Source organism: Sminthopsis crassicaudata, chromosome 1, assembly GCF_048593235.1.
Source record: "Sminthopsis crassicaudata isolate SCR6 chromosome 1, ASM4859323v1, whole genome shotgun sequence".
Taxonomy (NCBI): domain Eukaryota; kingdom Metazoa; phylum Chordata; class Mammalia; order Dasyuromorphia; family Dasyuridae; genus Sminthopsis; species Sminthopsis crassicaudata.
In genome coordinates this window covers 438,870,408-438,883,913 of record NC_133617.1, presented here as the reverse complement: position 1 = coordinate 438,883,913, position 13,506 = coordinate 438,870,408, and the positions used below count along the sequence as shown (strand labels likewise).

The 13,506-nt window shown below is 34.6% G+C and overlaps 1 protein-coding gene across 1 annotated transcript in view; it reads right to left on the bottom strand.

Moving 5' to 3' along the window:
- The window catches only part of SVEP1 (sushi, von Willebrand factor type A, EGF and pentraxin domain containing 1), a 318,610-nt gene that overhangs the window by 76,271 nt on the left and 228,833 nt on the right, over nucleotides 1-13,506 (bottom strand). The window contains 2 exon segments of the mRNA XM_074280632.1: nucleotides 1,898-2,570; nucleotides 12,994-13,161. Of these exon segments, the coding sequence (XP_074136733.1) occupies nucleotides 1,898-2,570; nucleotides 12,994-13,161 (841 nt within the window).

The window sequence follows — 13,506 nt, the reverse complement described above, 5'->3', positions numbered from 1 at the left end:
GGAATGGACACTGGCCTCAGAATGAGATACATAATGGCTATGTGATCCTAGATAAGACCTTTAACTTCTTAGTCAGTACCTTGGGTAACCTTCAAACCCCAAATTTTTTAAAGTTGAAGAGAAGGTACTGATCTGCACTAGTAGAAATGTCCTTGCTGGGATATTCCTACACCAATGAAATCAAGGGATTGATTAAAAAATATATACACACATACATATACATGCATACATATATGGGTGGGTAGGTGGGTGTGTACACACACACATCTCTAAATTGTGAATACCAACAGAATTAATAATATAAGTGCCATTATATAGGTAACATAATGGTACCATTATATCTTTTGAAAATTGAATTATTATATGAATAGCTAAATATGTCATGTAAACACCTACCAGTTGCATTCAGCACAATAAGTAAATTTAAAAGTATTCAAGGACCCAGTGAATTCTAATTTCTCTCTGGGGCAATTTGATGATTTTACATCTAATAGATAATTTCCAAACCAAATACAGTGATAACTTATATACTTGAAAATTGTTCTCACTTGGGAATATAAGGAATTTGCAATTCAAAGTATTTGAAATATTTGAAGCGTTTGATTGAGGAAATATCTTGAAATAATGAACAAGACAAAAATGGGCTTATTTCAAAATAGGAGAAATGTGGACAGCATGTGATAAAACACTGGGATGAGTTAATGAATGAGACTATGAAATCTCTTTTCTTGGAAACTCTTTTAAGGGAAACAATAGGCAATCCTTTAACTTGAATGGTTTAAATCTCCAATGGCCTAAAATAAGGGGCTAGATCACCTATGCTCTCAAAGTGTCACCTAGTTCTAGAATTCTATGAAATAAGATTTGTTTGACAGAAGTTTGCTTTTCAGCCAACATTCTTGGGACATACTTTATCCCCAAAGGAAATTCAATCTGTCCTTTCTAATTAAAAATTTTAGGGCAGGGCAAGATATATCTATTTTTAAAAAGCCCTTAGAATGAATAATAGTAGATTATATTGTTAAAGGTAGTGGCCCATGCACCATACTCTTTCTGCCACTAAGATTAAACTATTATATTTTAAGTTTATAGATATTAATATTAACCATATACATATTATATGTGAATATCTAATATGTAACCTGCCCTCCTGGCAGTAACTATTACCAGTCTGTCCTAGGCCCAACAGAGTACCTTTGACCACTGACCTTTGCAGTATCAACTCTACCTGGCTCACCTCCTCTGAGGCCTTCAAAGGTCTCTGGCCATGATCTCTTGAATAGTAGTTTAATATCCGATAGCGTGCTCAAGAACAGCCACATGTAAACTTAAAAGCCTTTATTATAACTACTCACATAATGCCCTGACTTGATGCCTTGACTTGTTAGTTCCCTAGTGAACACCTGGTCTGAAGACCCACGTGTTCACTACCAAACTTCTTACCTCTCTCAGCTATCCATCAGCTTGGCTTGGCTTGGCTTGGCTAACCCAGGCTAGAGAGCCAGATTAAAGAGCTTCAAGTTAAAGATATATATTATATATTATTATATATACTCTATTATACATTATGTTACATATGTATAAATGGTTATGTTATATATGCATATTATATAGCATAATATGTGAAATATATATATATGCAAACTTTGTTTTCAAAGTAAATTACTAAAAAAACCCATCCTTTTATTTATCTTTTATAATAATCATTATATATTATTTTATATTTATAATAATCATTAGTTATTACTTCTAGTGACTTTCTTTTCTTTTTAAAATTAATTTTACTTTCTAAATCTTTAACTATTCAGTGTTATCTTACTTGCATCATGATGGGATTGAGTACCAAGTGCATCCGTATACATAGATTTAAGTTATTTCCAACTAATCAACCTCTTACCTCCACAAATCCATTCTCAACTTTGGGTGGTTCATTACAGGACACCGGATGGCAGGTAGGGATATGGCTACCCCACTGTCCTGTGGCTTCACAGGTACTCTTCTTCTCTCCTTTGATATAGAATCCCCTGTTGCAACTATAAGCCACTACAGCCCCAAAACTGTAGTTGCTTCCACTTGCATAGCCATTCTTGATGGTTGGTGGTTCTCCACAGCGAACTGGGATACATTGGATTGACATGGGAGAAGGGTTCCAGTGACCACCTCGCATACACTCAATCTTAGCTGAAGTGTTCAGGATGAAACCCTCCATGCATTTAAAGCTCACAATGGATCCAGCTGCAAATCTGGCTTTGCTTACAGACTCCAGGATGCTATATAGGACAGCTGGGGGTTTCTCACAGAAATCAGCTATGCAGTGAGGCATAGCCTGGCCCTCTAGAGGAACCCACTGCCCTTGGGCATCACAGTGCAGCTGGGAGTTGCCAGCCAAGCTATACCCATCTGCACAGTAGTAGTAAGCCACATCTCCATATAAGCGATGGCTGGTCTCTGGGGAGGCATTTTCCACAGCAGGAGGTTCATCACAGGAAACAGCTAGGCACTGTTGATCATTTTCACTCCATACACCACTTGCCAGACATTCAATGGTTTCAGTACCAACAAGAGTATGCCTGTGATGATGGAAAAGAGAAATTAATCCCAGGTGTGTGTTTAGAAACATTCTTTATATGCACTTTAATTTTTTTTCAATTATTACATATTAATTTTCTATCTTACTCATTCATATTTTTCCTCTAAAAATTTCCAACTTAAATTTATGGATTTCATTATTTTAAGTTAAATGAAAGTCCAATCATCTGTAAAATTGCCTTTCATAATATCATGGGACCACAGATCTAAAAAGTTGAGATTCTTCAGAGGCATTCCTCTCATTTGATAGGCTACGATACTATAGATTTGCCTTAAAGCACACAGATAAATAGAGGAAAACTTTGAAACCAAATCCTCTCTTTCTAGAGACAATGCTCTTTTCAGAATCAGTATGTTCTTTACCAGAGCAGCTAAGTGGTACAGTGGATAGAGTATTGGACCTGGCGTCAGGAAAACTCTTATTCCAGTGTTCAAATCTGGCCTCAGACACTTACTAGCTCTGTGACCCTGGGCAAGCCACTTAACCCCATTGTTTCACTTTCCTCATCTATAAAATGAACTGGAGAAGGAAGTGTAAAAAGCACTCCAATATCTTTGCTAAGAAATCCCACAAATAGGGGGATGAGAAGTTGCACATGGCTGAAAACTACTGAACAACAGTGCTGTTTACTTACTCAACACTGGTACCATTATAGAACAATAAGCTATAGTAGTTACTGTAAATAAACTCTATGAGATAAATGGAAACTATGTTATACTCAACACCTTTAGGTTTATTAACTTTTCATTAATTTCATTGTACTATATATTTAGAAAGCATACTGTTAGAGGTAAGAAAATTTAGAAAATGTCTCAGTGAATAGAGCAAGTCCAGCACATTGACAGTGATATGCTCATAGTAGGGACTTTTTAAAGTAATCATAGAAAAATTAATCATAGTACTGCCATAAGAGGGGCTTTTGTTGAATTAAATCAAATGGGCTTATGACTTTGGGCAAATAAATTAACATCTGAGCTTTTTATTTAAAAAGTAATAATGAAACCTGCATTTCTACCTTATGAAACTGTTGCAAAGATCAGATGAGAAAATGTGTTATAAAATGCTGTAAAGCACGATAGAAATGTAAATTATCATTATTAATACTAATAACAAATGATTAACTTGAACAAAATAGGAAGCTTTGAAATATAAATAGCTACATAAATGTAATTACATTATTACTACTAATAGTAATTGGTAAAATTTAGAATATTAGAGAAGACTTTGAAGTATTAAAAAAAGTATACAAATTTAAGTTATTATTAATATTTCTAGTAATAATATATGTTTAAGTTTATAAATTATACTTTTTTTCTCTTCCACAGTGACATACAATAAAAATGCTATACAAAATTAATACAGCATGATAAACAATAATAGCTTAAAAATTGCATCAATAGTTCATTTTTCTGAAAGAAAATATGATTCCCTACTTTAATCCTTTTCAAATATGAAATTTTTTGTTGCTGGATAATAATAACTAGTCTTTGATTACTGTTATGTATTCAAAGGCAGTGAATTAATAAGGTGATATCATTGTATCTACTCTTTTTAAGAAGACAGCTGTTTAAACATACATCACATTGCTCTTTTAAATTCTGTCCATGAAATAAAGGTATCTAATAAATAACCCAGTAGGCAGATCTTTGATGATTCATTCCAGTTCAATTCTCAATTGAATTAATGAAAATTGCAACTATAAAATCATTCTCATTTTCTATTAGAATTTATTTTCAAAATATTATGGAGGGGCAGCTAGGTGGTGCAGTGGATAGAACACCAGCCCTGAAGTCAGGAGAACCCCAGTTCAAATCTGGTCTCAGACACTTAACACTTCCTAGCTGTGTGACCCTGGGCAAGTCACTTAACCCTAATCACCTCAGCAAAAAAAAAAAAAAAAAAAAAAGAACAAAATAAATATTATGGAGTAAGATTCTAAAAACATATAAAATATGAATCAGATCATTTTATGTATCCTTGTATAGTATCTTTGTTTTTTGTTTTTCCTTAGACCTAAATGCTCTTAGATGCAACTTTAAAGATATTTTATAGAACACAAAGGCACAAAATCAATAAAATATCCTAACACTTTAGATTTTGTATTATTTAAAATTATTCTTATTTAATGAAAGGCTGTGTGTCATAGCACTCAGAGAGAAGTTTTTCATAGTCCCCTATGTCAATGAAGTCACACATCTAGTCCAATTTCCTTATTTAAAGAAATTAATACTTAGATCTTAGATCATCTATCTCAGAATTTAAAACACATAAGTGTTTTATAAGAAGAATGGTACAACCTACCAAAAATACCCACTTCCTTAATTCATCATAATACTATTTTTAATATATTAAAATTCTACAGATCCTTTGCCAGAGACAAATCATTCCTCTAACTATTCTGATTCATTATTCTTCTTAAAAAATAAAAATAAACCTCTTTTAGTCATCATAATGTGCTTTGCCCTGTTAATTTGTGAATCATTTCACCTAGTATTAAAAAATTGGGCCATATTTTGATTTCTTATACCGAAAGAAAACACTGTGGTAATGCCTTATAGCATGAAGGAGAATTTGGATTACTAATGTCACTAGCATCTATCTAAACTCTGACTGAAAAAGCTTCAAAGATTGGCTAATGAAAATATACTCATTACTATAAAATTGACCCACCAAGGGGTACATTTTAATGGGCAAAGAAAGTAATTCATGAAACTGTCTAATAAGGCAAGGAGGGATTGTGATGTGCATTTATAGAACACCTATGCCAGTGAAATTGTGACTCTTAAAGAGCTGAAGTACATTTTAGATAAGAAAATGGAGAGTATAATTATGTGGAAACCACAAGGGAAATGTTTTGTGGGCATGATATTGGGGAGAACTTGCCTCTCATTTCCCCCTTTTCATGGATCTGAAAAAAATGATTCCTTGTGGTCAAGGTTAGCCAACATAAATAGTAACCTTGTAATGGCCATAATATTCTGTATTGCTTGGAAAAGGACATTTCAAATTCACATCAAGACACTGGTGTGATGGTGATTTTTAAAGAAAATTATAAAAATTAAGCTTTTAATCATAATTTTTTTTATGCATCTGTCCTCTCTACCCATACAATGATTTTTCTTATACCCCATACAGTGAAAAGTATGGAGGAATAATTTATATTTCTAATCATAATTACTGACCATTTAATACTTAGACAGTTAATCTTTGACTAAAGATGTTTAATCTAGAATGCTTTAAAAATGATGATCTATCCATTAAACTTATTTTGACACAACATTGCCAGTCCAGTGAGATTTTGAAGATAAGGAGATTAAGACAGTACTTCAGTGATTCCCAATCTTTTCTTGAGAATCTATTTTTAACATTAAAAATTCATGGTCCCTACTGGGATTATATCCCAAAGAAATACTAAAGAGTGGAAAGGGACCTGTATGTGCCAAAATGTTTGTGGCAGCTCTTTTTGTTGTAGCTAGAAACTGGAAGATGAATGGATGTCCATCAGTTGGAGAATGGTTGGGTAAATTGTGGTATATGAAGGTTATGGAATATTATTGCTCGGTAAGAAATGACCAGCAGGAGGAATATAGAGAGGCCTGGAGAGACTTAAATCAACTGATGCTGAGTGAAATGAGCAGAACCAGAAGATCACTGTACACTTCAACAACAATACTGTATGAGGATGTATTCTGATGGAAGTGGAAATCTTCAACATAAAGAAGATCCAACTCACTTCCAGTTGATCAATGATGGACAGAGGTAGCTACACCCAGAGAAGAAACACTGGGAGGGGAATGTAAATTGTTAGCACTAATATCTGTCTGCCCAGGTTGCATGTACCTTCGGATTCTAATGTTTATTGTGCAACAAGAAAATGATATTCACACACATGTATTGTACCTAGACTATATTGTAACACATGTAAAATGTATGGTATTGCCTGTCGTCGGGGGGAGGGAATAGAGGGAGGGGGGGTAATTTGGAAAAATGAATACAAGGGATAATATTATAAAATATATATATATATAATAAAAAAAAAATTCATGGTCCCTCAATATGATAGTAGTTATACTGTTAACATGTATATTAAAAATCCATGAGGCCAAAGGAAGCTACTATGAATTTAATAACACTTTTAAATAACTGTATGTTTTATGAATCCCATTTGTCTTCAAATATATAGGCACGTATACATACACAGACATATACACACATATGAGACATGAGAGTGTCCCAAAAAGTCTTCTTGCAATTTAAAATTTCAGTTACTTAGAACTACAGGAAGACTTTGGAAACATTCTGTGTGTTTGTGTGTGTGTGTGTGTGTGTGTGTGTGTGTGTGTGTGTTTTGGGGAAAATTGTATTAAATGTGTGCAAGATAAATTTATTTACTTTATAGCAAGCATATTTGCTTTTTATCATACCAAATTACATGACAGAGTTTGTTAGAACTAAATCAGTATTTATACTTAAATATTATGTATATTTTGCATATGATTTCATAAATCTCTTTTATAAGAACTTTGTAATTCGCCAAAGGTCTGGGGCCAGCCGCTTGAGGCAAATCTCTGAGATTCTATGGCAAATCAACTCTTAATTTTTGCTTATTTTTTTAATCCTAAGTATCTAAAAGAATTCCACTTATTTTGCCTTTTCCTTTAATTATATGAGTGAATAGTAGATAGCAGATAGGACTGCTTTTTGAGGAGAAACAAAAAGACAGAATTTGCCTCCTATCTCATGGCAATTATTGTGTTTTTATATATCTACAAATAATTTAGTTCCTCTAAAAAAAACTTGAATCTTAAAAAAAAAAAAAATCTCCAGGGAAGACTTTGGGATCAATAATCAGAGACAAGAATAAATATAGGATATATTTTAGGATGTTAGAATACCATTTCCTATGATGTTCTTCTCTAAAGGGTAATGTTCTCTGGGAGCAAGTTTCTTGGGGGGGCTTCTGGGAGCACCCTTAGTTTCAGTTCAGATTAATACCCCAAAATGTAGCCAGGAGTTAAAATCCAAATCCTTTATTTTTTCCTTTTAAGTCTTGAATCTTTTCTTGGGGCCCAGTAAGCTTTCTTAGAGGCCTATCTCTCTCCTTGGTTCCAAGAGCTATTGCCACTAGTCTTTTGTCTCTTCCAGCTTCTGACTCCAGCCAGCACAAAGGTGGAAGTTGGAATGAATCTGACTCTGCCTCCAGAGAGTGGGATTGTGGGCTTCTGACTTGTGAATCTCCTGAAGTCAATTCTAGTTGAGGCTCCCAGCCTATATATGCTCTCCAAAGGTGTGAACTCTCTTAAAGGGGTGAACTCTAATGTGTGAACTCCTTTAAAGTTGTGAACTAAGTACATAAGCATTAGCACCTTGTTTCAAGTTCTGGCCCATAACAATTGCTCATGATATCATTTGTGCCAGAGGATTATTAAAAAAGCACATATTTTTACTGACTATTGAACAAATTACTTCATTGTATACACACACATGTATGTATATATACACTGGCCTGAGATGACCTCTTCATATTTTTTAAATTCCAGGGATCTACCTAGCTAGGTAACAGTAACTCTATCTAAATGGAAATAATCTGAATAATCACATAAAATGAGGAAAAAACCTCAAGAGATCTCTTGTCATTAGAACTTTTGAGTAGTTGACTTCTCTTCCATTAATTATTTATTATGTATATGTATATATATATATATAATACACATACATACATATATATGTTGTTATCTTATTATATACATATAATTATTTTATGCCATTAATTACTTACAAAGGCAGAAATTGGTGTCTTGCCATGGTGAATAAAAGACTGGGTTTAATAGAAATATTTGGATTCAGATCCTGCTCCTGGTGAAATCTAAGTATGTAATGATGGGTGAGACAACTAATGTCTCATTATCCTAGGGAACTCTTTAAGCCCCTATGTTGCAGATGAGTTGCATTAATGCAAGAAGATTCTACCCTAGTAGCTCTCTACATTGAAGAAATATCAGTTTGCATCAAACAGCAATAAAAAATAAAAATAGTAGTAGCAACAACAAATCCTAGAACTATTACTCCCTTAATGCACAAAGTGTAGTTTAGCCATACCATTTTTTTTGCTAAGGCAATTGGGGTTAAGTAACTTGTCCAGAGTCACACAGCTAGGAAGTATTAAGTGTCTGAGGCCAGATTTGAACTCTGGTCCTCCTGACTTCAGGGCTGGTGCTCCATCCACTGTACCACCTAGTTGCTCCTAGCTATAGAATTTTTAAAAAATTAATCCTTAAGAACCAATAAATAAATAAAATAAAAAGAAAATCTTTTGTGGCTCTAAAATCAAGATCAACCATTCTATTGAACATTACTTGACATTATTTCACAAGCTATGCCAGCTTTCTAATCAAATAATTACATTTCTGATTTTCTTTCTTTGTTGTTGAATCATTTCAGTCATGCCTGACTGAAATTTAGGGTTTTTTTGGCAAAGATACTGGAGTGGTTTGACATTTCCTTCTCCAGCTCATTTTACAAGTGAGGAAATGGAAGCAAACAAGGTTAAGTGACTTGCTCAGGATCATACAACATAGTATCTGAGGCTGGATTTATATTCAGGTCTTCCTTACTCAAGGTCTGGTACTCTATCCACTGTGAGACCTAGTCACCCCAGCTTTCTCTTACATAATGTCTTATATGAGAAATAAAGATTTGGTAATTTCTTCATTAATCTTTGTTATGCTCTGATATTACATCAAAATAAGAAAAGAGGAACAAGTAAAGTTATTTGAAGTGCTCAAATACTACTTATCAGTTTAAGATTTAAAAAGTATGAATCATATTTCAGCCATGATAGACAATCTTGATATAGATTCTGGGTTTTAAACATTACTTCAGATAGGCAAAACTCAGAGTAAACAAGAGCAAAAAACCTTACATATGGTGTCCAAAAATATGGCTAAATTCCAGAACCTTTTTTTTTTTTTTTTTTAAAGTAAGAAAGGTTTGTTTAAATTCATTGGCACAACAATTATTTCAGCTATATGTATGTCCTCCTGCTAAAGCAATGAGAAAGGAAGGGATCTTCTTTAATGATGTTGATGAGGTATTATGATGAGCAGCAATGATCAAAAGAATCAGTGGGAATTCTTGGCAAGCCCATGCCTGTGCAGAAGCAGGCTAGACTTCTTAGAAAACCACACCAATCTGTCTCTTGAACTTGTACAAATTTGCTCCCTCACACCTATGATGCATTGTTCCCACCTTCATTAACAATACAAAATTTCTGTATTAGAAATTGTAGAATAATAGATTTAGAACTCGAGGCCATGTAGTTAAAGAATTTCATCCTGAATTGACTAGGTTCCAGGTCTGTTAAAGTCTTACGTATGACAGCAGATGATTGTAATCAACATGTTTGTTTCCAGTCATCTAGAGTCTTAATGTTCTATTCCTTTGTAAAGTTGGATCATCAAGAAAGTAAAGTACCAGTGGCTAATTACCTCAATTTCCTACAGGAATGTCTTTATTGCATTGTGATTTAATGTAATATTGTTTGCTTTTATGGAGGGCGTGGTACCATATACAGACTTTGAAATGGAAGGCAGAGTTCTTGATATTTTCCCAGAATTCCTTTGTTATATAATATCATTTCTGTTTGCTGCCAACTGGCTCACTGGTACCATCTACTGGTTTTGTCTGTCACCTCCTTTTGTCTATTTCCTGATTTTCTACTTTTCTTTCTGTTTAGGTTAATAAAAACAGCTTCTCTTCCCCTCTTTCTTCTTCATGTTCCTTAGAAGTAATATAGCATCATCTTGAATAATATTTTAAAAGAATTATTATAAATACTGCAAGGAAAGAATCCAAATGTGGAGAATTGTGAAACACTGATAAAGAAGTTACAAAGCAGTAAGGAACATTGAAAAAAGTGCTGGATTTGGTGTTATAAAAGCCCCAAGTTTGAATCCTAGATTTACCATCTACTATCCTAGGCAAATTATTTAAATTCTCCAAGCTTTAGTTTGCTTAATTTGCTAAATAAGAGGAGAGAGTACATGATTTCTGGGATCCTTTCCAATTCTAAATCTATATTCCAACTGTTGAGACTGAGAAGGGGGACTCTAAAAAAGATTGTGCCAAATTTCCCTAATTGTTCTGCCTCAGTTTCCTTAATTATCCTGCCTCAGTTTCCCTTAATTGCTCTGCCTCAATCCCCCTGGTTGCAATACCACCCTTCCCTCCTAATCATTCCCTGATATAATTTAGGGCTGGCTATACTAAGATTATAAACTATAAATGTTTAATCCAGATAAGGAGAAAAACTTTCTTAGACATCATGACCCCAAACCTTCCCTACTTATCAGAATATCTGGTGCCCTCTCTCCCCCATTCTATCATTGTTCTTCTTGATCCCAACTCATCAGAATGTCTGGTGCCTTCCAAACCCTGTCAGAACCAAATTTATAGTCCATTCAGCTCTTAGTGCTCTGACTCCACCCCTATCTCAGTCTATTCCAGTAGTGTGAAGCCACCTGTTTATATATATTTCATGGGAATCTCCCATTCAAAGCTGGTTGCTTTGAGACATCAGCCCTGGGGGCAACATGCCCCCAGCACAATCTCTCCCTCTCAAATAAAATATTAAAAACTCTCTAATCTCTATCTTACTTCAGTTTCTCCGTCATTACCCCAGACCAGTGTCTAGGTGAATTTGTAAGCTTGAACTCATCTCCTAGTCAAGGGGCAAAGTTTATAAAAAGCAATGTGATGTCATTACTGAGCAGACTGAATTCAAAGCAAATTCAGCAAAGAGACAAGGCAAGGAAATTCACTTTCTGATCATAGATATGTTAATTCTATGACTTGAGGGTAAGGCTAGGAAGTAATCTCCAGATGAATTAAGGATAGTCTTCTGATAGATTAGGTGTGCTCAGTTTCCTGAGGCACATTGCAAAACCTGAAGACCAAGGACTCATTAGAACAGAAGCCCCAAAGTCAGGGAACCCCATAATCACATTACATCACAACGAACCTATGATTTTCAGTATTATTTTTGATTCTTCATCTTACCTGCATTAAAGAAGCCATCTAGTTCCTTGAAGTTAGAATATACTGTTCTAGGAGTTTGGGGTCAACAAAGGTAACCTCATCTTATTTACCACTTTTACTTTACTTGGATACTTGTTAAATATTATATAAAATAGGACATCTAGTAGTAAAATTTAACTTGGAAGCTGTCTCAAACCAGCTATAGATAGGAAATAAATCCTAAATAAACACATAATGAAATAGAAACTTATTAGTGATCAAGGGCAACTCATGCTGATAGGGATTGAGGTCCCTTTAAGATTCCTTTCTGATTGCCCAACCCCCATGGTTGACCTTGATTCACAAATCCTGGTCAAAAGCATCCTTTTGAATATCTGGGCCCAGCCCCCACTATCTGCTCAGCTTCCCCCAGTCCCCCACTGGATCTGAGCTAACTGAAAAGCCCGCCAAGAACTTGGGGTACTGCCCACAATCTTTTAGGTATAAAAGAGCCAAGCCAGAGCTCTCTCTTTGTAGGAGCCCTTCCCCCCAACACATGGTATCCTTCCAGCCATGTAAGGGCTCCTGCCCGCCCAGCGGCCACTTCTGGTCCTGGCGTCTTTCTAACTGAACTTTACTTCCAAACTTCTACAATAAACCTTTTATTTATCAATCTAGGTTTTTGGGTCTGTAAATTCATTTACAAGGGACACTGCGCCTCATGGGATTATCCTACTATTTTTGCACCGGCAAACGGGGTTCCTTCTTTCCTTTCCCTCATCAATACCCCATTGTTCTGTTAAGGAAGCATGGGAGTGAATTATGGGTAGGAAAAAACATAGCCCTCTAAAGATGGCTGACCTAATTTTTTGGTGTTCTTAATATTCCCTGAGCTCAGATCTAAGGGGCTCTGCTGTCTAGTTAGGATTCAACTGGAAGTTTCATTCATTTTCTTGAATATTTGTTAAATTTTTCCTGTGTGCCAGGTACTATAGCAGGTATTAGGCATACACAAATACTCCAAATTGTTATGATCATATTGAAGAAGGGAATTACATCTTCAACTAACTTTATTGTTCCCAGAAAACAAAACAAGAACATTTTCATAGTTAAAATAAGTTGGAAAATATTCTGGCAACAATTCAATAATAGTCATTTTATTCCCCAGAAAACCAATTTTTTTACTTATTGAATATTATCAAAGAAAAAGTGTTTGGATTTATGAGTGTGCAAATAAAAGGGAATTTAACATGAGTTTTTGAAAGAACTGTGTTGGTTCCCTTTTTCCCTGTTACAGATCAGTCTTTCCCTCATGCTTAAAGAACATATTTGGTTATTGTTCAGTTTCATTTAATTTTTCTGTGTTCTGCTCTTGTGAGTTTACATACCCTTCTTTGCATTTATAAGTTACAGTATTTCCAAATGTAAAATTATTCCCTTCAATGAAGGCATCTTTAATGGCTGGAGGGTCTCCACAGAAAACAAGCTCACACATAGGAGGTTCTGGATTCCAAGTTCCTGTAGCTTTACATTCTATGACTGAAGGTCCTTGCAAGCTAAAAAAAAAAAAAAAAAAAAATCGTGGTATAACATTAATTATCCTTGGAATAAGACAGATGGGATCAAAAGGAAATGAAATAGAACAAGACATTTTAATGTCTTCTCACCCACACCCCCAAATTGTCTTTAGGAGAAATACGATTAGAGGCACAACTTCCACCAAAGAATTCAAGTGAACTAGATAATAGAAGGATGACTGTATATGGGCTAACATGTGGCAGTGGGAAAATTTGTCTTAATAAATAAAAAATGGCAACTATGATATTTGTTCTTGAGTTTTTTATGTGCCATTCTTTTTTTTTTTTCCTTTAAATTAAAGCTTTTTATTTACAAAGCCTATG